Source organism: Rousettus aegyptiacus, unplaced genomic scaffold (assembly GCF_014176215.1).
Source record: "Rousettus aegyptiacus isolate mRouAeg1 unplaced genomic scaffold, mRouAeg1.p scaffold_m13_p_14, whole genome shotgun sequence".
NCBI lineage: Eukaryota > Metazoa > Chordata > Mammalia > Chiroptera > Pteropodidae > Rousettus > Rousettus aegyptiacus.
This window is the reverse complement of record NW_023416289.1, coordinates 40,964,577-40,989,830: the sequence shown is the minus strand read 5'-3', so window position 1 is coordinate 40,989,830 and position 25,254 is coordinate 40,964,577. Positions and strand designations below refer to the sequence as shown.

At 48.6% G+C, this 25,254-nt stretch overlaps 1 protein-coding gene across 4 annotated transcripts in view; it reads right to left on the bottom strand.

Annotated features, from left to right (window-relative positions):
• HNRNPUL1 (heterogeneous nuclear ribonucleoprotein U like 1) overlaps positions 1–23,425 on the bottom strand; it is a 31,427-nt gene extending 8,002 nt beyond the window's left edge. The window contains exons 1-10 of one of the 4 annotated variants that reach the window (XM_016166801.2): positions 22,985–23,383; positions 19,527–19,649; positions 17,415–17,571; positions 15,624–15,697; positions 14,018–14,157; positions 12,335–12,434; positions 10,525–10,637; positions 5,943–6,209; positions 5,157–5,279; positions 4,931–5,059 (exon numbers count right to left, since the gene is read on the bottom strand). In XM_016166801.2, the coding sequence (XP_016022287.1) occupies positions 4,931–5,059; positions 5,157–5,279; positions 5,943–6,209; positions 10,525–10,637; positions 12,335–12,434; positions 14,018–14,157; positions 15,624–15,697; positions 17,415–17,571; positions 19,527–19,649; positions 22,985–23,279 (1,521 nt within the window). In that variant the 5' untranslated portion in view covers positions 23,280–23,383. Of the gene's footprint in view, positions 1–4,930; positions 5,060–5,156; positions 5,280–5,942; positions 6,210–10,524; positions 10,638–12,334; positions 12,435–14,017; positions 14,158–15,623; positions 15,698–17,414; positions 17,572–19,526; positions 19,650–22,984 lie in introns of all 4 variants that reach the window. The other 3 variants (XM_016166800.2, XM_016166804.2, XM_016166802.2) reach the window with 3 other exon arrangements.
• Between the last annotated feature and the right edge of the window lie 1,829 nt (positions 23,426–25,254).

Here is a 25,254-nt window from a genome sequence, read left to right as displayed (position 1 = left end):
GAGTCAGCCAAAGCCCAAGGACTCCAGGGCACACTGTGGGGAGACCTAGGCTGTAGTGTGCTGTTCTCTAAACCAACCAGACTCCATGGCCCTGACACACACAACACCAGGCAAAGGTAAGGTTTTCCCTATTCCCAAAGGAAAGTGTCCTAACATTTATGAAGACGGAGGGAGAAGTATATGTGACAAGAATACACATGCTGTGATCTGGGCTTTAGGCAACTGGCTCAAGAAGGCCTTGAGCCACGAATGGTCAAAAAGCACAGCAGGTTACAGGGGTGAAAGTCAAGCTGCTCCCCTCCGCCCCGCCACCCCTTTTCCTGGGCTCTATTTCTAAGCAGAAAATGGCATCTGGTCATAGGAAAGTAGAATTTGGCTTCTTCCAGTTAAATAATGAGGTTTTTCTCCTGGCACAAAAGCCAGAGGAGGGGGGTACCAGGGAAAATGTGGCCCTGGACCATTCTGTGCACAATCTATTCCATGGTTTGTTTGCCCATAGGAAGGGATCCTATTTTGACTCCTTGAAACCCTGAGGACATGGGTTAACACCTCCTGGAGGGTTTCTATGGGGCAGACCTGCCCTGTCAATGTCCTGACCAGAGGACAAAGAGAAGCGACAATGCCAAGAAGGCTAGTCCCTGCAGTTTCATGGGCTGGGAGGGATAGGAGCGGCGCAGGCTGGACTTGTAAACAGCTGGCCTCTGTCCTGGGAAGTGGCTAGACTCTGAGGGTTGCCTCCTCCAATACTTTGAAACCGAAGTGTAGAGAGCCCTCCTGGCTACGGTTTTCAAGACTGTACCTCCCTCCCCTTACTCCTTGGCTTGGGGAAAGGAAGAAGGGCGTCTAAACCACACCAGCATAAATGCAAATGCTTGCCTTTCCTTGAGGAAAGGGAGTTAGCTGCCGGTGGCTGTTGCCACAGCAAACATAGTGAGGTCAGAGCCCCCAGGTTGGCCCAGCACTGCTGTGGTCACTGGGGGCTGCTGGTGGCTGTTGCTAAGAGACCGGCACAACAGCTAGATCAGCTATTCCAGCTGTGTAGACTCCCTCTGCCTGGCTCCTGCTCCTCCCAGTTCCACCCTGCTTGAGGATGCCGACTCTGAGGTCTGAGGCTGTCCGTGTTCCCTGGCTACCCCCAATCTCCAGCAGTGGGCCCAAGGACAGGGGTTGAGTTTCTCAGAGAAGCTAAGTGGGTGGTTTTGGTGAGTGAGAGAAGAACACAGCAGGCCGTTCACAGCCCAAATGTGGGAAGAGTCCCACTGTCCCATGTCCACTCTCATTTGTCCTCTGTCCATAGTTCAACGAGGTCAGGCTGACAGTGGGAAAAACCTGGCTAGGTCCCAGAGGAGCAAACTTAAAGCTGGTGATGAGTTTACTCCAGACTCACAGTGAGGTAAAGCCCGTGGAAAGAACCACAGGTGTAGGAGAGAATTGGCTGGAGTGCAAAAGTGGAACTGGCCGAAGCTGTGGAGATGGGGAGGGTAGAGGAAAGAAACATCCCTTTCTCCAACGCCTGACAACATGAAGTAGTCCAGGACTCTAGCCCTGGGTTTGTTTCACGCAAGGATGTGGTGAATAGGGATGCAAAGCAGGAATAGAACCCCACCCCCTTACCCCTGAGGTGAGGTTGGTGATGTCACAGCCAGCCCTGCCTCTGATCGCCTCTATAGCTCCAAGCTGCGAGAGCCCTAAGGGAGCTCCCAACCTGCAGACCCCAATTCTGAGGTGGTTGGGGGCCCTGATGAGTGGCCCTGCAGAGATCCTCTCAGAAGCCTACAGAAGGGCCAGCTCCTGCTCTGCACTGTCTTGAGGCTCCTGGGTGGCATCTGATTCTAACATTCCACCGTCAACAGATGACCCCAAAGAGCCACTTGAAGCATTGAACCACCTGAAGCCTACTTCCCTGTTCGCTCTCTTTGGCCTTTTACTGGCCAGGCAATTTAAACCATTCCCCCCTCCCCCACCACTACCACTGATTAAAACATGACCAGGGCTCCCCACTGCCCTCAGAACAAAGCTTCAAACCCTTTTCGTCATCTTGTGTGTCCTGGGCTAGGCATCCCACCTCCAGATGGCTTTCCTAACTTCCCGCCATGGCCTCACACATCCTGGTAAGTCAGCAGAAATGTGGTTCTACCAGCAAATTGACAGCATAACCTTGGACAGGTTCCCTTCCTCTACGAAGCCTCAGTCTCCGCTATGGTCTATCTCCTTTCTTTTTCTCCTCGAACATTCCATAGCTATAACACCCATTTGATCTGAAGAGAATACTGAGGCCGTCGTGGATGTAGAAAGAACCCAAAGAACCCAAGAGCTTGTTCCCAATGAGACACATCCTGGGGTAGAGAACTAGGGTCCTGGCCAGACACAGAGTCCTGGCTCACACAGCCTCGCCTAGCTTCTGTATGCATGTTCACCTTCCCTCTCAAGGATGGGCATTTCTGAGGCCAACCTATCTAACAGGAGACCCAGAAGAGCCAAACGTGGGGAGGTCTGAACACTCACGAAGAACCAGAAAAGGGAAAAGACTGCCCTGGGCTCAGACCCAGGACCACGGGGACGGTCTGGAGTACTGGTCTCCTCTGGGAGTTTCATCTTGCTCCAGAGACAGTTATGCATCAGCTCACCCTCACTGCCAGAATTGGTGGGGTGAGAACACAGGGCTTGCTCTGAATCTTGCATGTGCACGCGCACACGCGCACACGCACACACGCACACACACAATTTTCTGGGACCCACGTTTGAGGTTTAAGCCAAAACAGTTGAAACCACTGACTGTAGATCTCTTCCCAGGCCTGAATAACCTGCAGCTTCAGGCCCCACGGCAATCCTCTAATCTGTGGTTAACCAGAGAACCCACATCCCCCACTTTCAGAGTTTAGGATCTTGTGCCTCACTGCTGGCCTGGACCACTTGGCCCCATCTGCATGTCCCTCTACAGGAGGCCTGCAGACCTTAAGACCACAGGCACACCTGATACAGCCCTGGACCGTCCTTGAACAAACCAGCACGTACCAAGAAGGTCCAAAGAGTGTCTTACAGAGTTCAGCTGTACTGGGCCTGGTTAAGGTGCTAGGGACTGACAACTCAAGAAGGCCCACTTTGAAATGTGATGTTAAGATGATCTACCCCTAGAACTGTCATCCTTCTCCACTGGGCCACAGTATCACAGCTGATTTAACTAGCAAACTGACAAAATGATGGGCACTTACTGGGGTATAAAGAAAAGGAATCCTCAGGGTGTTAAAACACCACCACTCCCCATTTCAGGACATATAATTCCAAATGTCCTGACAACAAGAATGGGGCAAAGCAAAGCCAGGGTTAAAAAACAAACTCTTCAAAGGGAAGAAGACTGGTTGTATGCATGACTGACGGCGCGGAGCTGGGGCAGCAACCCTGGGTGGCTCTTTCATTGCCTGTACTCAACAGTTTTTTTTCTCCCAGAAATAAATTTATTCTAAACATCAGCCCAATTAGTTGTTTTCATCAAAACTTAGCATTATGGGATCATGTCCTGTCTTCTTCACAAATATGACAGTGTGTGGAGCTCAATCCCACAGTTGCTGCATTGGTCACTGGATGAAAGTACACCTTTTCACATCTACCTTCCAGAAAAGAAGAATCCAGAGCAATTTTCACATCTGCACCATCATGGAAGAGGGCCAGGGCATGGTCCAGTCCTGGCCGACTTTCAGTTTTCCTGGCATGGCTGCTCTATGAGCAAACTGCAGCTGTCTACTTCCAACACCTAACTGCTTAGCAAGGTCGTTTAATGTGTCTATCCCAAAGAACTACCACTCGCTAAATAGCCTTTTTTCTTTTTGTCTTTAAGAACTAAGTTCTTACTACATGCTCCTTTCAAATGTTGGATAAAAGGCATTAATCTTCAACTGTAAACACCAGATCACCGGTTTACTATGAAAGGACAGAACTGAGGACAAGGCAATGGAAGAGATGCACAGGGGAAGACATGTGAGAAGGAGCGAGGGCCCCACACACTCTGGGTGCTGCCCTCCCACATGGCCACGTGTTCACAGCCTGGAGGCTCCTGTCTGACTCTTTTGTATGGGGTGCTTACCCATACCCAGGCAGCCTGGCCCCCTTGAGCTTTTCACCGCCATTCTGGTGGGCCAACCACCATCCCAGCTCCACCCTCAGCAGGAGACCTCTGAATGCCCGGCAGCCAAGTATCCGGGCTACAAGTGTGAAAGGCTCTCCAGCAAGGCTGCCTAGGCGGCAGTGCTCCTCAGTTTACACATTTACACACTAACAGGTTTTTAAAAAAGGAACAAATGCAAGGCTGAGGGGAAAACGTGCTTGTTCACAGATCCCCAAATACAGGATCTGCTATTTGAGAAAGGCTTCAAGAAGGACGTCTCACAGGCGGTAAACACAAGGAACTCATTACTCTGAGACCAGGATCCTTGACCATGTTTAGGTCTTTCATTCTTTTGAGAATGTTGAAGGCCATGGATAGCCTTCAACTACTATGTGCCAGGACCTGTGTTAGGAATGTGGCCACCATTATGACCTCCATTTTACAGACTAGGAGACTAAAATTTGAAGGATGAAGTCAGTTGTCCACAGGCTAGGAAGTGGCGGAGTCAAGATCTAATAAGCCCAGGTGTGGCCAGTTCAGAACTCCAGGCCCTCTCCATTTCATTAAGTAGCTCTCACCTGATGATATTCTTCAGGGATGCTAAGAGCCTGAGATAGGCCCGGATCACGGTCCCTGACCCCACCCAAGACTGGGTTCAGAGAGCTGTGTTAAGAGTCTGGGACTCTGTCATCATGTATGGCTGAACCCCCATTCGGCATTGTAGTTCAAGTGCATCATGGGGGAAAAAATACAAAGACCAGAGAGAAATATCCAGGCACCCAAAAGTCCCCTTCCCTCTCCTGGGGCATGATGGTTACCAGTAAGTACCTGGTCTAGGATATAGTTGCGTTTCTTACGGGCAGCAATCTGGATGAGGCGGTTGAGACACTGGGTAGCCTGCTGGATCAGGACATCCCAGCGGCCAGCATAGTTCCGTTGTCGGCGTAGGCCCATCACCTGTGAACAGGGGGTGGGGAGGGATGAGTGGTCTTGGTTGTAGAGCAGCACTCGGGTGGTGGGAGGTGGCTAAGGAGAAACCAGAAGCCGTCCTTACCCGCATCTTATCCATGATGGCGTTGGTACCCAGGATGTTGTACTTCTTGGAGGGGTTGGAGGCTGCATGTTTGATGGCCCATGTGGTCTTACCAGCAGCGGGCAGGCCCACCATCATCAGAATCTATGAGAATGGGAAAGGGAGGGGCACTGAAGCAGCAAGACTTATAAGTTAACTTCAGAAATAAACTTTTCTGCAAATGGTAGAATTATGGGAAACTCTCCTTGTATTTTCTAGTTTTCTAGACTAAACATAAAATCACCTATATATCAAACAAACAAAAAAACCCCGATGTTATTTTGAGAACAAAGATCACCAACCAGTGCAGCATCTGCAGCCAAATTATCCCCAAGGCCAGTGTTGTTTTTGTTCTTAGACAGCCCTGGGTCGGAGTGTGGAGCAGCACAACCTCCTTGAGAAACGAACTCACCAGGAAGTGCCTTCACATCCTCTTCTGTTGAGGGGAAAACTCCCTATTCCAAGTTCAGATCTCATCCACAGCCCTCAGGAGGTTAGGATGGAGGGCTATGGCCACTTCCTTTTGGAAACTTTCCAAGGTTAAGGTCTCTTACCTTAGCCCTCTCACCCTCTGGCCTAAGCCACACCCCAAACCGGCTTCCCGCTCTCAGCCTGAAGCGCCAGGAGGAAGAGGGCCCTCTCTCCCTTTCTCCAACATCATGTATGCAGCGAGAGGTGCTACTTTCACCACATGTGTCTCCCCTCTGCCTTGGCAGTGATGTGGCCCAGGAGAGAAGGCCACCAACTTACTCTTCCAGGTCTACTCACCTCACACTCTGCCTTGGTCTTTGGTCCAACAGTGCCCCGGATCCGCTCACCCAGGGGAAGGTGCTGGATGAAGGTGAAGCCAGGGAGGACAGAACAGTAGGGCTCTGCCCTCTGCCCGAAGTTGAACTCCACTGCACAATTCTTCACCAGGACGTGGGGGTAGAGGGCCTGACCACCCAGGGCTTCCTTCTGAATTCGGAAAGCAATTCCCATCCACTTCCCATTCTTGGTGAAGGAAAGTTCCACATCATTTCCACATTCAAAGTCCTGGGAGAAAGAGCCAAAAGAAGATAACCTTGAGCCAACACTCAGCTGAAGGCACCGACAACCACAAGCTGGAGAGCAGATGCTGAGAGCAGAAACACATTGGGCTTCCCAGATTCAGGTAAGCCCCTCTCCTGCAACACAGATATGGGTGGCACCACGGAATAGCCCAGATGCATGGCCTGAAGCCGTCCTGGCCTAAGACCCAAAGGCTGGTGGATGCAAAGCGTGTCATTTTAGGAAGGGCCAAGTATTTGAGTCTTATGCCTAATCTGAGATGAAGATGAAGGAAAAGGCAAACTCATCCATCCTCAGCCCCAGCAAGGCCCATCTGTGAAGGTAACAGATGGAGGAAAAAAGCCACGTGGCAGGGCCTTTTAAGTCGAACCCAGCTCTGCCAACGCATTCATGTATTTGTTGAACACACACATCCCCAGAGTCTCTCTTCTTCCTGGTACATGCATCTATGGTGATCAGAGCCTGACAAAGCCCAGGACACTATCCCAACTCAGTAAGAGCACCCATGCAGGAGCAAGGTTCTCTGGGGGTGGGGTGGGGGTGGAGCCCAGTCCCGAACAACAAATGGAGACAAGCCAAGTGTGGGGTGGGAAGAGAGAGCCCTGAAGTGGTGTCTGTGAATAATTCTGGCAGTGAGAGAACATACGGTAAAGCTGGCTGAAGCATAAAGGATGAGGGGGAAGTAACTTCAGGTGCAGCTGGAGAGCCAGGCAGAACCAGACACTCAGCGAACAACTCTGCTCACTGAGCGCCTCCTAAGCAGCTGAGGTTCAGCGGTTAAGATCCCACATCAGAGGGTGGGCTGCCTCAGCAATGCCATTTACTTACTGTGGCCTCGGGCCACACAGTTTTTTCATTTTCAGTTTCCTTATCAGAAAAGGGAGGCCATAAGATTCTACAGTGCACAGGGCTGTTCTGAGGAGTAAGTGGGTCAGTACGCTTACTCCACAATGAGCACACAACGAACGGGGCCTCCTAGCCCAAGATACCAGGCACTGTGCTGGGCTGAACTGTGGGAGGAGACATGGCCCCTGCCCTCAGCATGTGAGGGGCTCTCTTGCCACCACGGGAGTTTGGACTTTGTGCTGATGGCAAAATAGAGCCCCTGACTTATTAAAAAGAGGGAAGTGGTCTCGTCAAAACTGTTAGGTTTACAATTAAGGGAGACTCAAAATTTGGGATCAGATGGCAGACTGAAGCTAAGGACAAGGCCAGGCTCCTGATTTCAAGTACAAGACGTGGTTTCCTTTCTTTCTTGAAGTGGGAAACCACCTTGGGACTTGCCCGTAAACAGACAGCGAAGCCCCTTTCCCCAAGGAGCTTCCTTGCCTTCCTCCTCAGTACTCGCAGGGCGCAGCTCCACAGTCCTTGGTACCCATTCGTCTCAGTGCCCACAGCTCAGGGGCATGCAGGGCAGACACACGAACATTTGCTGGACTGAATCCTGCCCCGATCCCTGCTGTCTTCTCACCAGAGCAAGCGTGGCCCAGGTCACCTCTGCTTTGCTCTAACATGGAAATGACCATCACGGGGGTTAACTTTCCTTGTGGCCACCTGCTTTACTATAGGAACTTACCATACTGCATGTAAACCAGCACCTTCACCTGACAAATCTACCACTGACAGGCCATCTGTCCAAGAGCAAGTGTAGTCCTGTCATTCCTGCTAAGACTCCTGGTACCAGTCAAGGCCTAAAGACCCAAAGTCCTTAAACCTCTCTCTTACCTCTCACTTGTGTCATTCCCAAGGCTCCCTGTATTATTGCTGAAATGGGTTATGCTGTTCTCTCTACCTGGCAGGGCATCTTGTCCCTTTCGTTTTGTGAAGGCTGAGAACTAGAGATCTAACATGAGTGTCCTCCCCCCAGGTTCCCTCAGGTCACTGATTTTCATACCTCCTTCGACCTCTCACCCCAAGTCTTTTAACAAGTATGGTATCCTCTGAACAGAAGAAACTGCACATGGAATCTAAAAACAGAAGCAGAGCTGAAGCAAGAGTCACGGCCTAGAGTTCTTAACTGCTGCACACTCAGAGCTTCACGCTAGATGGAACAGTTTGGGGACATTGTCACGTACTGATATGTTAAATTGCTATAACCTCTTTGGAGTGTTGTCTTGGTGGTAGCTATCAAAATTTAAAAGTACATCTCTGACCCCAAAGTTACACTTTCAGAAATAAATACTATGCTATATTCCCACAACAGTGCGAAGATGTGCAAACTGCTCACCCTGGCAATACTAGCTGTGCTCCAACAGGGAGGCGGGAAGACACTAAATCACACAGGAGACCATGTGCGGGAACACATAAAAATATCTAAGGTACTCCGGTAAGTGGGAAAAAGGATAAGCTGTCACTGCAGCATTGACTGTTCTACCAAATAACTTTCAGGTCCAGCCACAGAAGACTGGCCAAACTAAACCAGGGTAAATTGACACCTGCATCAGAATACTAGGCGGCCACTAAACGACAAGGTGAGACTAACCAAATGCCCACTCACTAATCAAGGACTGATTATACAAATACGGTAGACCCACACGATGACCACCGGCGATATGAAAATACAAAGTCTTCTAGGCAGTGACATAAAAAGATCTCTAGGATGTAGTTAAGCAAAAAAAGATGCAGAATAACGTATATAATAAGCTACTTTTTGTATAAAAGAAGAAAAATAACATTCATCTTTTTTGAATTTAGATAAAGAAATCCTGAAAGCAGTGAGCTGACAAACAGGGGAGGGTATGTGTGGATGGCAGGAAGAGGGGGACTGTCCGAAGAAGACCTTATGCTGCGTGCTTTCTTATATTTTTTGGTATTTCTGGAAATCATGTGAATTTAACTACTCAAAAATATTTTTACTTGAGTTAGATCTATATTATCTGTGCAGACAGGGAAAAGTGGCCAAGATTTACTAATAAATAGAAAAACTTCAAGGTTTAGAATAGAGTATACACATGGTTAACTTTTGTCTAAGAAACGTTTTTTTTATTAAAAAGACAATGAGGTCATGAAAGACAAAGGAAGACAGAGAAACTATTGCATACTAAAAAGACATGAGGAGAGAATGCAATACGTGACCCTGGATTGGATCCTCAACCAGAAACAAAACTGCTCCAAAAGATACTGCTGGGACAACTGACAAAATTCAAATGTGGACTGAGGAGTAGATAATAGCATTATAACAATGTTAAATTTGATAACTGTACTGTGGTTAAGATAGTAACAGCTTATTCTTAAGAAATACATGCCAAAGTATAAAGGAATAAAGACACGATGTAGACAACCTACTCTCGAATAGGTCAGAAAAAAATATTATATATGTTTGAGAAAATGGTAAAGCAAATGTTAGAATCTGGACAAGGCTCTATGAGACTTCTTAGGACTTTTCTTTAAGTTTGAAATTACTTCAAAGTAAGAGTGAAAAAATAAAAAGGAGAAAAAGAATACACGTGCACAAATCTAAAGGACAAAGACAGAAAATACCTGGAGGAAGTGTCTGCCTGGGCAGTCACTCCTTTTATAAACATCTGTAACTCCTAACAATAACAGCAGTAAGTGGGAATTTACCGAGCATTCACTATGTACCACTGCTGAGTGCTGCCAGTGGAATTAACTTAATGGCCCCACACAAAGTTCCGAGGCAGGTGCAGAAATTCTCATTTAGAGAAGACTAAAATACAAGGGCAAGTAGTCCAGTGCTGTGAGTCGAAGAGCAGAGACTTGTTCTAGCAAATCCAGCCCTAGAGCTGACAGCTTCAGCACTGTGTTGGTCACTGCTCTGGGGGACTGAAGTTTGCAGCAGCTCAGCCACCCTCTGTCACACCCAGCCCCACCCTCCTAGAAGGCAGTGCACGGTAGGAAGTCTAGCTCAATCAACATAAGGTGAAGGAAGAGAGGTCAGGGATGAGATGATGTCAAAGTGGGGCAAGAGCCAACACCGCTGCCTTCAAAAGCACACTGGCTATCCCACAGCAAAGAGAGAAATTCCTGACTTTGTTTAGAAAATGTCATTCTAGTATCTAGGAAAAGAGGAAGGCTGTGCACACCTCACAACGACCCCCAATCTCTTCAGGATGCCACCTGACAGCTTTGCACAAAAGACCAGAGGGGGGAAGAATGGAAGATTTTTGCACAAAATGACAGCAAACATTCCAGTCTGTCAAAGAGAGACAAAGAGGTATGGCAAGAGTGGCTGGACATGGGGTAGACAATAAACAGAGGTATTCTGAAAAGGAAGTCTGCAGGTCCACCTAATAGGACCAACATTTGGTTCTGCCAACTCCCAGAGGCTGCCAGCACTCACCGCAAAGCAGCCAATCACATCATTCTCTGCAAACTTGTCTCCGTAGTTTTCAAACCGGCTATTGGTGGACTTCTTCCCAGTGCCTCCATAGCCATAGGAGAAAGGCTCTTCGCCTGACGGAAGAAATAGGCAAAGGCAGGTTAAACCTGCGATGGTCACAACAGCCTTTATGGCTGTCACATACTTTTAAAGGAAAAAATAATTTTCTTTACTAGTTTACTAATCAGATGCCTTTGGGGGGGGGAAGGTGAGGAAGGCTGGAAAGGAAGCCCTTCATTATGCAGAAATCCTGAGGGCTTGATGGGGTGAAGTGTTAAGTCTGGGAGTAGAGCTGAACTGAACTGCTCTGTACAGAAAGGAGAATTTAGAAAGAAAGGGAGGGGAAGAGAGGATCTGGGATAGAGGAAGGCTGTACACTGAGATGCAACCCTTCCCTGTGACACTCAATATTCAATCGAATCTACTAATGGCATCAATTTTTGGTGCCAGTGGGTTTTTTGGCAGCAATCGGTAAAGGGGCTGGGTTTTGCTTCTGGAGACTATGAGGTCTAACTCCTAGGAAAGGTACTGGATTTCCTCAGGCTATGGAACCCCGTGGGGGCTGAAGCATCTGAGACCCTAAGGGCTCTGCTGACACCTGGGTTACAGAGATCCTAGGCCAGGAACCCAAGGAGCATCCTGCCAGAAAAACACGAGCCAACAAGGATGAATTCCAGGCCCAGTTCTTCTTTGAATCAGTTCTGTGTAACCCTGGACATCTGCTTGACCATTCTGGGCTTTCTATGTCAACTACCCAGCACTTACATCTCAAAACTGAGGCAAAGATAAAATGAGATGACAAATGAACCTTAAATAAAAGGTGCTAGTATGTATCAAAATGTAAACTGTACATTCCTCATGACCTACCATTTCTACTTTCAAGAATCAGTCTAAAGTGAACAGTCAGACCAATTACATACAAGGATAGCGTAACTGTTTAACAGCAAACGATTACAACCAATTAAAAAAAAATCTACGAAACATTTATAAATGATACAACTCTACAGTGATCAAAAAGCTATACTTATTTACCAAAATGTGCCCATCATGTTAAGAAAAAGAAATTAAGTTTCAAAACAGTATGCACAGTGTGACCCAGTCTGAGATATATCAAGAAAAAAAGAACTGTCCAGAAGATGGTGGATGAAAATGTCAACAAGTGTTGTTACCTTGCAGGTTTAGTAGGTTATTTTCCCCCTATGTATGGCCTGAATTTTTATAAGGAGCACATGTTATTTTCATAATGAGAATGTTTACATGACCAAGGCAGAAGGCCTAGGCAGTTACTTGGGGACAGGTCATTGAGGCCTGGGGTCCTGTGAAAATCCAAAATCTCTCACTGGGCAGGCCTTGTCTTTCTTTGCCAACCAGCCCTGGCCCCACTGGTCTGCTTCCCCCTTTTACTCTGGGTTAGGCTCTGGACAGAAAATCCTAGACAGAACTTAATGAGGAACTTGGTTTGAGGACAGGTGACAATTGACCTTTTTTTTTTTTTTTTTTTTTTAAAGAAAGGGAACAGTTTTCTAAAGAGAACTTTGGATACTCTCTTAAAAGATAGATAAGTTTTTCACAGAAAAGTTAACTTTAATCTGTCTAGCTGAATCTTGTTTGCCCGAAGATGAGCTGTGTGGCATATACCTAATCTTTGCGTCTATTCCGTCCCAGGCCACTTCTGTTCCCAGTCCAGTGCTAGAAGAAAAGCTTAGGAAGCTCGAGACTCCAGGGACAGAGGCAATCACTCTCCTCTGGCCTGCTTGGTTGCCCTCCTTACCTAGCTGGGTGCTGCAGGAGTCCAGGGACCAGCCGATGCGGACGACATGCGGGTCAGGCTCTGTGGATGGAAGGTGCTTCACAGAGATTTCTTCATTGATCTGGGGACAGAGAATAAGGCACTCAGAACTGATTATCTGGAAGCTGGTTAGTTATAAGGGAATACAGGAGGGAAGCACATAGGCATTGAAAAATAGCAATGGCCTTTGTGGCTGAGGAAAAGGTATCTATGCTGCTCTGAAAGCGGACCCTCCGAAGGGCTCAGAAAAGTGCAGGGCCACAGAGAGGTGTTTCAAAACATAGCTATTTTTTAGTTCAAACACTTGCTGCAGGGAAAAATGGACTCAAAACATTTGGCATAGAAAGATAAGCTGATCCAACATCTTTGGACAGCGATTTAACAGTTTCCACTAAAATTCAAATGTACGTATCGCGTACAACAATTCAGTGTAGCACTGTTTATACTACCAGAAGAACAAAAACAAAAACAAAACAAAACAAAAAACAGAAAAAAAATCATCTGTAAGGCAGTGGTCACATTATGGTACATCCATGCCACAGAATGTGATATAGCAATTAAAAAGAATGAGGCAGGCCTACTGAATGCACTGGCATGGAAAAAATGTCCACGATATAGCATTCAGTAAAAGCGGCAAGAAGGATAAAAAGCGCTTCCGACTTAACCTCCAATTAAGGTTAGAGATTAGACTGCCTAAAAACCATTTGTATTTGTAATAGTTTGTGGCTTCTGGAAAGTTACACCATTTTGCTGAATTTTAGTGCACGATTTTCACATTTTAACATCTCCAAATTCAGGATATATCTTACAATGGATGTGCTAAGAAAGCACTCTGTCAATTTCATTGGCAGTGTTTCTCTATGAGTAGCACACAAAACAATGCAGAACTTATAGTCAACTGTTCTACGTTCAGCGAAAAATGATAACCCTTGGTTTCAGGTTCTATCTCTAAAAAATGGGGATAACAGTCCCCATTTCAAGATGGCACTGTGACGATTAATGGAGATATCCATGTAAAGAGCCTGGCACCATATCTAGTGCATGCAAAGTGTTCTATAAACATTAGCTACCATAAATGTTTTGATGTACAAAGGAGGACACACAATAATCTGTTAATATAAGTGCTCTCTGGAGGGCAGCGAGGAGACGGGGAGAATATGACCACAACTTCTGCTTTTTCACACCATACTCTTCTGTGCCATGTGAACTTCTGTTAAACATGAGCATGCATTCTTTTCATAAACATAACCTGACATTAACTGTGGACAGATGATGGCAGAGGGTGGCCTGATGGCAGAATCTTTGCCTTGCTCTTCCCCTTGCCTCCCTTTAATTGATGATGCATGAGTCCATTCTTTCTAGCTAACTTTTCTTCCAAACAATTCCTTTTTCCAGTTCTACAAACATGTCACCCCTAGAATGGCTGGCTAGGTCAAATTCCACCAAGGAAAAATCTGATTGATGAAGCAATGTTGGTTGGTCTGCTTTTCTGATATAGCATTTAACAATGGTATAGTTCTCTCAGGTTCATTATACTTTTTTGCTTGGACACAAAGTCTGTGCTCTATCCTCTTCTGTAGTCATGGCTTCACCAAGGAGACTGATGACAGACTATTCCAAAGGTGGGATCCGCTTCCTGTCCCAACTCCCTGTTGCCCCACTCACCTTCATCTCAAAGCACACACGGCCCCTTCTGACTCCGTAGCTGGCACGGGCTCCTGACCACAGGTATGCAAAGCCCTCAATTGTGAGTGGGTAGCCACTACTCCGGTCTCGGGCCACCTTGAAGTGGAGGTCGCAGTTATCTGTGGAGAAAAAAGCCTGGAGTTGGCTGATGTTTTAAAGGTCCCAAGAGAGAAACAGGCACAGACTTTTAAAGCTAAGTTTCCCGAGGGTGTTAATCAGGAGTACACAGGCCAACACACTGTGGGGACAGGTTCACGAGAAACTCGCCATTCTCTCTTTCAGCAGAACTGGCCTGCATAGGATCAAAGCAGCCCCTTCACACAGAAAATGGAGTTCTTCACCTGGCTGGTGTCCAAGGACAACCATCAGGAGAGACTTTAGAATTTTACTCAAATGCCTTCTATGGGGATGTACATTTGCTAGGGAGACGGTCCATACCCTCAGCAGTTTTAAGGGATTTTAGAATTGGGGGCGGGGGGGAAGCCAATCTCTACTGCCATTAATTTCAACCGTCTCCCCCTGCACTAACTCAGTTTAGGAGCCAGACTCCTGCTGCACAAACTGACCCTGATCCATACCCACCAACCAGGCACCACAGGCTCCCACCTGCTCCTGTGGGCCTAGGGCTCTTCTGCTATAACTCAGACTCTTCCCACTCTTCAGGGAGCCAGTCGTGCTTCTCGGAGTCTTTCCTGACCATCCTATCTAGCAGGTAAAGACTGAGTGCCCTGGTCTGTACATCTGGCATCTATCAGATGCTGCTTCATGGATCACTGACACCCAATATTTTTAAAAATGTTTAGCTCTACTCTGGTATACTGTCTTTGAGATCAAAGAAACTGTATGATACGGCTATCCCTCTTCCAAAAGCATATGGCTACTGTTCTAATAAACGTGAGGTACATAACAAAATATAACAATAAACTGCTGTTTACTTTCTGCTGTTAAAAAGTACAGTGTTCATAGACCTGAGTGGATTTCTTGGTGTGTTGAAAAACTTCATATTCGCAGGCTCTACCACTTAGATTCTGTCTTAGGGGGTCTGAGAAAGGGCAGGACCTCTGTAATTATTTCAAGTGTTTAGGTATGCAATCAAAAGGAAAGCCACTTATCCAGTAGGAAACATACTGAACTGGAGGAGAGGGAGTAAGGTGGGCCAGGTTAATGCCTCAGAGGACAAAGTGGCATTGGTTTCACCAGGAACATGAATAGCTGATGGGAACTGGTCATCAAAGAGTTAAGTTTCCCCAGCTACACTCAGGTTCTCTTCCTGATTACAACCTCGTGTACCGGTGTTCAGGGTTTTCTTAATTGCTCTCATTTCTTGTCTCTGCTGAGTGTCACTGAATGTACTCTGTGGTATTAGGGCAGGATTACTCCTTCCTGAAATGATACTCAGAGAAAGAGAATGACTTCCCCAGGATCCCACAGAATGGGCTGGGAGTAGATCTTCTGTCTCCAAACCAGCACCCTATTTGGACTCTCATCACTCTGGATAGTGCCTGGCAGAGGCTCTGTGAAGGTCAAGGCACTGTTTCCCAGTACTGACCGGAAAGCAGAATCAGACAGGCACACAAAGACTCACACGTGTCAATGGCAACAAGGGTGTCATCAAAGTCATCTTCATCTTCTTCAGCCGGAGGCTGAGGAGAGCGGCCCCTGTGTCAGAAATAGGGGGTAAGCCACAGGAGAATGGTCGAACGAGCACAGAGAAGGGAAATGAAGGTTCTGTTGGAACTTATAAGAAGCCTCCAGACTGCTCCCTAGATTTCAATTTGTTCACACAGAGGTTAGCAGAAGAACTCTGTAACCCTACATCCTTGCAATGAGAGCAATGACTGTTAGCTCCTAGGGTGGGGACAGGGACCAGAAAGGACATGCTCTGCTGAAGAGGACCATTTGAATTATTTAGAGAACTTTTTCAAAGATGACCCTACTCTCACCCACCCTGTGTGTAAAAACTGCCTCCATCATGAACTATTATCGACAGAAGGCTGTGGTAGCCCGAAGGGTACTAGGCCAGGACTGGGAATGTGCAGCAGCTTAGATTAACCTCAGTAATTACAATCTGTCCACACACCACGCTTCCTAAAATTCCACATTGGAAAGGATACGGAATGACCCATATTTTTTCAGTCTCCTTCTCTTTCAAAAATGTCCTAAATCACAAACAAGATTCATTTTCCTACCAAAATACTAAAAAGGAACTATATAAAAATCCTGCTGGTTTTCAACATGCAGGAATAACAGGGAGTGGGAGAAGAGTAGGGTGTAATCCTGCCCGGGACAGTCTGGATGAACCTAGTCCCGTGTTGGCAAATCAAGCACCCCACGCCCACCTGGCTACTGGCACTCTGGGGGCAGTGGGCCGCCCTCTAGCTCTGCCAGTCCTGATTGGAAGAAGGAGCTCATCAAAGGCAGGGAAGCTTTCCCTGTCAGCCCAGATCAGAGCAAGCGCTCCTCTGCCCTCCATCGGCCAATAGCTCTAGGCCTCTATACCGTGGGAGGCAAGGGAAAAAACTCAAGAGGGGGTTCCATGTCCTAACTTTAGTCAGACCCAAGCCCTGTGTTAAAGAGAGTCACAGCTAGTTAGAGGATGGACCCTCCCAGGTAAAAATAAAATGTGTCAGATGACCAGTCCAAATGAGTAAAGGAACGGTCATTCCTACTTTCTGTGATTGGAAAAGGTTTCACACAGGAGCTGAAGGAGGGAAGGAAGGAGGGACAGGACCAGAGCTGGAGCAAAGGGAGGGGGAGGGCTTGTTAGGAAAGGGAAAGACCAAATGACCAGGAAAGAGAGGCCACTCCCTCCTGTGAGCTCCTGACATGCACACCCTGACTACTCATCCCACATAGTTGTGGCTTACTTGTGTATGTGTCTAGCAGTCCCTATATTGGCAATGAAATAAAGCAAAACCCACTGACCAAATCATCCCCAGTGTCCACCTTGTGAAAAAACTCCGAGCACTGACAACAAATGAATGAGTACATGGATGGAGGGGGTACGTTTGGGAAAAGGGCCAGTAAAGAGATCTTTTTATTTCCCAATTGTGGGATACTGAGCAGCCGTTTAAGAATAGAACACTGCAGGATACTGGGGCAAAGGACTAAAAAGGCAGGCCGGCGTCTTACACGTAAAAGCCTAAGGTGCTGTATTTTACCCTGTAGGTAATGGGAAGCAAGGAGCTGAGGGAAGGTCTAAAAGTTTTACAAAGTTGAATCTGGTAGTGAGTGCAGGAAGGGCTGGGGTGGGAGAGTGTGAGGGCAGAAAGAACTCCCTCTGCCCCTCTTGGTTGGTACGAAGGTCCCAAGGCACTGGGCTATATAGACCTAGAGACCTACTGGAACAAGGGTGCCTAAGCCCTCACACACCCACCTCCTATCCTCTCGGTGCTCAAAGTACCCCCGTCCCCGGTTTTCTTCATAAGGCCTCTTGCGACTCTGGAATTGCTGTCTGTCTGGCTTGAGTTGAGATGTTTCAGGCGGGAGGAAGCTGCTGGGTGCTTCTTGCTTCATCTCCGTCTTTACTTCCACTGTCGGGACAAATCCAGATGGTCAAGATACTTGGAAACTCCTCAGCTATCACTCTTCTGGTCCCTCTCCCTCAGGAGATGTTGGCAGGATCCTGACTACGGTGGTGAAGTGCTGGGCACGGGCAGCCAGCTGGGTTCAGTGGAAGCCTGCTGAGGGAGCCGAGAAGGCTGACTGGGGAACAGGGTTAGGATGAAGGGAGGCCAGGGGTGGCCAGCCAGGAACATCAGCACTGGCAGTTGATGGGGTGACAGATAGTCAGAGAGCTCTCAGGCTTCACTGAGAGGAAGGGGGGCTTCAGCACTAAATAAGGACAAGCTCTCTAAGGTGGCATGGTTGCCTTTGGCTATTTTTCCGTAGGGTCCATGAATGCTGGTAGCTACCCTGCACTGCCCAGTGGGAGGAAGCCCTAAAGGACTTGAAATCTCTTTAAACTGAGAATGCCTACATTCTCCAATTTCTCCTCCCAAAGAATCTCTCCACCTCAGTTCTAACAAAGCTTCTTCAATCTGACAAGGGAGGGGAAAGCAATTCAACAGAGTGCTGTGTCCTGCAGCTCACTCCATGGGCTGTGTAGTAACTCTATCGCAAAGCCCGGATTCACCCAGAAGGGAGGGTCTGCACTTAAGCCAGCCCACGGGTGTGATGGCCTCACTGAATCACACATGTAAGAAGTCATGATGGGGTAATGTTCTGTGGACCACAGGAATGTCCCAATTAGGCAGACTCCAAGAATCAGCACCTAACTGAGAGCAAACCATGGATTCAACCCAGCCCAACTTCTCCCACAGAGTCTAGGCCTGAGTGCTCAACCCAAGACTCCCACCCCCACTCCAGATCACCCCCTAGCTTTGGCACGCAGACTGAATCTGAGAGCAGGCTCTCAGCTGTCCAGGATGGGGATGATGCCCATCTGAAGGGAGCCTCCCGATTCCCTGCACAGCACTGGGCTCACAAGAGGCCCTGGGAAATATCTGTTGGTAATAGCACAGAAAATACTCTCCTTGGACCAAATGATCCCACAAGTCTCACAGAGCCTGACACGAATTTTCAAGTTTAACTTACATTTATTAAAATCCTGAGCTACCCACAAAAAATGTCTGGAGATTTCACTTTGTGGATGAACCAGAATTAAAGTACATAAAATCAACTAGATTCATTAAGAAAAGCACTAGGACCACAATACAGTGAAAGAAGCACAAGACTGGCTCTGTCATTACTCAACGGTGGGACCCTGCTTCCTGAGAGGCAGGACACAAGTGGTGAGGAATGAGGTGTCCCAAGAGCCAGTTTCCTGGGTTCTAATCCCAACTCTGCCATCAGACAAGCCACCTCCCCAATCTATAAAATGAGGAGAAGGCTGGATTACATCTTTGTTTCCCAAACTAGTGTAAGGAAGAGCTTTCTCCTGCAAAGCCATATTTACATGTTTGGCAAATCCTGGGTTTATACAATACGACACAATTTTTTTCAGTCAAGGACTTCTAAGAGCTTTTAATGCTCTAATGAGCACAGACTTTCCTGGAAATGCTACAGCATGTGCTGCATTTTTCAGATGTGTTTGGCCAAGGAACCCTTATCTGAGAAGTCCATAACACCTCCTAGAACACTATTCTTCAGAGCATGGGAAATACCAACTAGATTTAGAAGGCCCTTCCTGGCTTCCGCATTCTAAGGTTCTAAATAAGACCCAAACATTGGCCTCTAGGTCTAAACTTCCAGGGTGCTGACACTAACATCCAAAAACAGATACCACTAAGACTCCCTTCTCCCAACACCCGGGAGCAAGACTAAGTTCTTTCCTTCCAAAGAACCTTGCCAGAGTGATAAAACGCAAATGGATTGCCCAAGAGGAAGATGCAAAGTCTCTTTGAGAAAACAGGCTCTAAGCAGAGGGTAAGGGCCACAGATAGATTCTATTTCCCTTGAAAGAGATGTACCATGCATGCTTTCCTACCTGGGCGATAGGCCTGCTGCTGCTCCACCTCCAGTGGTCTCCTCTCATAGCCTGACTCGTTCTCTTGTTTGATGACCTGGGTCTCATAGAATTGGTTCTGCCTGGTAATATTGTCCATGACATCTTAAAACAAAAAACGGCCAGTCAGAAGGGTCCTTCTTGGGACGAGAGGTAGCTTTTTTATGTTACGCAATGTCAACCCCACTGGAAACAGTCTGCCAGAGGATAAAAGGTGTGATAACACTTTCAGATGGAAACCCATTTGGGCAGTCAGCCACTCCAGCTACCTGAGGACATGCCCTCTTGCCCCTCAAAGGGTTGGAGATCTGTGATTCGGTTTTACAGAATCCTGACATGCAAAATCAAATGAAACAAAACTGCTCTGTGGACCACAAACAGTGGAATGAGGAGACGAGAGGATCAGAGAAGGGGTTCAGCTTGATCTCTCCAAGTCTCTCTAGGGTGGGGGCGACTCTAGACACCTGGGACTTCAAGGAGCACACTTAAAAAACCACCACCCTAGGTGTTCTCTGGCAAGGTGCAATGCTTAGGGAGTTGCCTTCTGAGCACAACCTTTAAAATTGTTCAGACCATAGACCAGTTCTCTGGGTTTCACGAAGGTGTCTTGTGGGTCCAGGAGGAACTCAGCTGAAGGGTGGTGAGAATAACAAAATTAACTATTTATGGAGCACATACCACACATCAGATCCTGGGATATAACTTAGAATAAGCTTGCCTCTACCGAAGCCTTCAGTTTAGTGAGACTGACCCATATTAAACAAATACTCACAGACACAAAACTATGATTGTGTTAAGGGCTACAAAGAAGTACCAAAAACTAAGACAGGGACCCAGATAAGTAACAGATAAGTGATGAGAATGAAGAAAACATTCACAGGGTTCTCAGAGGTGGGACTAAAACCAGAGTACCAAACCCCAAACTCCCTCAGGAAAAACTCTGCAGCCAAACCTGCAAAGCTGGGAAACCTAGGATGAATAGCAGGTAGGCTCTTTCTCCACCCCAGGGGCCAGCTCTGCTAGATGCCTCGAGGGATCTACTACTGGCTCTGTCAGGACCAGTGGGGCAGAACCACAGGGAAGGAGACTATATTCTGCAACTTGCTAACCGAATAGATCCTTTCTCAGAGGACAAATACAGCTCGGCACAAAGCAGGTGCAGCCCAAAGGGAGGAAAGTCACAGATCATGTGGTCTGCGACAGGTCTGTTTACTGGAGCTAAAGGATGGGTTGAAGAGGGCATGAAAGGGGAGCAAAGGATTTTGTTGTAGGGGAGAGAGAAAGAAATGGATTATTTCCTTAACTGGAATATATGGAGCCTTTTCAAACAATTCTACTTCTCCCAGACTCCAAGCACAGTGCTCTTTCCACAAAGCCTCACATCTCTCTTCCGGAGACTGTCTCCTATGTCCACAGAGGCAGCCTCACCCAGAGAACTTGTGATTCTTGGGTCCTTCTCCACTCTCTAAAACATCCACTCCTAACAAAAAGCAGGCCTAGTGCTAAGCCCCTTATACATGTGATCTCATCCATTTTTAATCCAGGCGGGCACTAGTATTATCCCTATTTTACATACAAGGAAACCAGGGCTCACAGAGGTGAAGTGACCTGGCCAAGTTACGAAGCCATATCTGAAAAAAATCTGAGAGTCTAGAGTCTGAGCTCTGAAGCGCCTGCCTCGCTTTCTTCTGAGAGATCTCTGGCCATTGGCCCTTCTTCCTAGGCATTCCTGCCAGGGTCTCTCCTGCCCTAGATCTGCTACTCCTTCTTTCACAGGTCTCTGCCAGGGGAAATACTGTTCCCAGCACCTGAGTCCTGGACAACCCCCAGGCCGCTCTCCACCCTGAATCTATACTCAACTTGCCCCTCTTCCAGGAGATTCCATCTCTCATGAACAAGTACCCAGTGCCAAGCCCGAATCTTGTGTTTTCCCTGACCTCCTTGTTCTCATTCCCTCAGCCAAGGCCCACAGTGCCTTTTCAGAGAAATACAAGTCCTGGATGCCAGAGTCCCCTCTATTTACTCCTTAACCTCTCTGATCTCTTCTCCCCAGTCCTGCTGGAAAGCCACCCTTTTCTAATTTGATTTACTCCCTTTCCTATCCCAGGGTCTCCTCTCTTCAGACAATCACAGATCTACCCTATCCCTCTTCATTTTGAGTCATACCTTCTGAATGATGGAGGTTTTCCCTGCTACCTCCTGAGTCCCCCCTCCCCCCCATCCCTGGGCACACAAATAACTGCTCTGGGGACCAAGGAGCTCTCTCAGCCCCAGAAAACAGCCCCCCCCCATCCTGAGTCTACAGGTTTTCTTTCTCCTTCCACATCCTACACACTCTCCCCTCCTCCATATTTGCTACATCAGCTACACACTCCTATGCTGGACACAAGGATCCTCTGTCCCCCAGATACTCCACTGACTTCGAACTCCACCAACTTGATATCTGCCCCACTCCACTCACCCCTGTTCTCCATATTGTTAATCCAAGACCATTCAGCAGTAGCCACTGAGTTATCTGTTCTCAGAGCCTTGCCAGATCTGGACCTCTAGGTCCGCTGTCCAGTGACACATCCTTCCCACCCTTGCCAGCCTCCGGACACCGAGGTTCCCTACATCAGCTCTAGAAGTCAACAAGAAGGTCCCCAGATTTCCCAGCCCCAAATGCCCAAACTGCCCCTGCCTCAAAGTTGGTTGGTCTCCAGCCCTGGATCTCAGAGTCCCTCAGGCCATCATCAGACAGATGTGGGTCCTCTACAGTCCAAATCACATGTTGGTCTTCCATATCCCTTAAATGCTCACCAGCCAAACACCAGACCATCCAGTCCATCAGACTCTCTCCAGCCAGACCTCAGGACATCCATCTCACCAACCTGCCCTAGTAGCTTATATCAGACTTCCCGTTATTCCACCCAGCAGCAAACTCCAGGATCCTCCATCCTCGAAACTCTCCTGGCCCTGGACACCTGGTGATTCCTTTCCATGCCCTGGAAACAAGGCTCCCAACGCCCAGCCCGCAAGCTGAGCTAGCACAGCCCCCAGGCCCACCCAGCTCCAAACCCAAGGATCACCATCCTTTCCAAGACCTTCCTCGGCCCCCGAATAGAAAACCTCTTGTTCTTCCGACTTCTCCAGCTTCAGAAACCACGGCTTCCGGTCTCCGAATCCTAGGCTCCAGAATCCTCACCTCCCCACATCTCCTAGACTTTACTCATCTCCGAAACCAAGAGCCCCCACTCTCAGTATCTTCCCTGCACCGAATGCCAGGATCCACCCTCCAGTTGTCCCGAGGCCCTTCACTCCAGATCCTTTTCAGCGGCGGGTAGCGGGATCCCCCAATCCTAAAATCGTCTCCCCGACCTCGGGCGCCGGATTCCCACGTCCCACAGCCCTTCCTCGGCCCGGACTCCGGGCTTCCCGGTCCCCGCCCCGCGCACTCTCACAATGTCCGTCCGGCCCCGAGTAGCCGCCGGGCTCCGGGTGCGGCTGCAGCCCGGGCGGCGGTGGCTGCGCGGTCCCCTCCAGCTCGGAGCCCCCCTCGGTCTCGACCTCCTCGTTGCTGTGCTCGGGTCGCCCCGGTTCGTCGTCGGCCTCGAGCTCCCGCTCGTCGTCAGGCTCCTCGGCCTCCAGCGCCGCCTGCAGCCGCTCAGCAAGCTCGGCCTTGAGGCCGCGAGTGTCCAGGCCGCGGCGCTGCAGCTCCTCACGAAGTTCGTTCACCTTCAGACGGCGCACATCCATGGCCCGGGCCCCCGGGGCGGCCCCCGAGCCTGGCCCGGCCTCCCAGGGCTCTGTCCCCCTTAAACCTTTCCTGTCAGGAGGCGAAGGGGGAAAGGGGGGGGGCCCACTCCAATGGCGGCAGCAGATCAAAATGGCCGCCGCCGCCGCCTCCCCCACTTCCGCGGTTTCTTGCGATGCAACATAGGTGCCAATTGGCCACTGTATGGGGGCAACGGGCGCGGGCCCGGGGACTGAGCCAATCAGAGAGCGGCTTTCAAAAAAACGGCAATGAAAGGGCTCAGGAGCGCCCGGGAGGAAGCGTTGGCCTACGTCGATGCCGCGGCCTGAGCGGAGGGCGGGAAAAGATGGGAGGCGGAGCGCATAGTGATTGGGCAGAGCCCGTGCGCTCGCTCCCGTAGGGTCAAATGAGGGAAAGGGAGTAAGGACTTGGGCCAATCAGCGATGAGATCTCGCAAGGAGCGTGCCCCACGGCTTTTCCTGCGCAGCCCCTTCATCAAACTAGTGTCTCTGTAACTCATATCCTGATGGGTCTAGATCTCTCGCCTAGAGGAGTCCGCTAGAACCAATCAAACGGAGGGTCGGCAGACACCTCCCCCTTTCACTATTGCCTTTAAGAAACCGGAAAGAGGTGAATTCACGAAAAGCCCGCCCCTTGCCGTTAGGGCGGTTTCAAAACAATCTGCTCACCAATCGCAGTTATTGTCTTATCTCACTAAAGCTCGGACAGTTGGATCGCTTTAGGAAAGACTAACCTGATTGGCCAGTCTTCAGCGGACCGGCTCACATATTTTGCTGTAGAGGGAGGTATAGAAATAGAGATTAATAAATTATTCTTAATCTGGAAGAAATTCAATTGCCTTTATGAAAAGCAACCTTTGACTTCAGAGAGTTCTGAAGGTTTGAAAATAGAGGCTAGATTAACAACGGGAGAAGAGTCGTAAAAGAAATCGCACCCTCTTCCCCTAATAGAACATCTGATAGGGAGACTCTTTTCCACGATTCTAGCTTCCCTGCCGTCTTTCTCTATGGTTGGTATTTTACGTGGAATGGGCGCTTTGCACGCGACCATAGGGCCTTCCCCTCGGGGAAGACCTTCAGAAGTTCGCGGGTCTCTACCCCAACTCCTTTGAAATGCTGTTCAGTAGATCTGGCTATTTGGCATCTGTACTGATAAGCTCGAACACACGGGTCTGTAGCTAAGCCTCACGCCACTAAATACAAACGCCACAGTTTCACAGTGTCTAACGCTGCACCACCTCTCGCCTCTAACTCAAAAGACACAAAACGTCTGTAAGATACACAACCGAGATACACAATGCAAACGCCGGCTGCCCATTGAGCCTTGCCTTAAATCCGTAAAAGCCTACACATAACCTCTACTTAGACAAAGGCACAAACGACACAGATAAACAAATGACCGTGAGGTCGGATCAGATGCATCAATTCAGGGGATAATGCACTGAACTGCAATGCAGATGCGTCCGCTAAGATCCGCACGGGCAAGCTAAATCAAATGATAAAGACAGGGCAGTTAAACTACAAGCTTACACTACGGCAACCTAGACACACAGCACCCACTCAGAAGCGGGACAGACACTCACGTGGGCCCGGAGGTTCCAGTCCAGACACCCCGCCCCTCGCCCACGTCCGACTTCCTTTCTCCTCCCAGCTTCCCACAACGATTTATTTTTTTGAAGTTCGTGGCCGGGATTGAACTGTTCTCGGTTCTCAAGAGCCGCCACCGGAGGGCGTCCGGGCGCTGCCAAGGAGTCCTCCATCTGCTGCGGGACACACCCAGAAACGTGTGCCCCGCAATGCGTGCAAAACAGTGTCATCTTGGCAGGAGTTCGTTTGTGGGCCAGTGATTATTGGCGGTTTTCTGTGCCTGTGTTTCTATACGAATCTGAACGTTTAGGTCTGTGAGTACCTGTTGTACTCTATATGTCTCTGAGTATTTGTATCACTTTACTCTTTG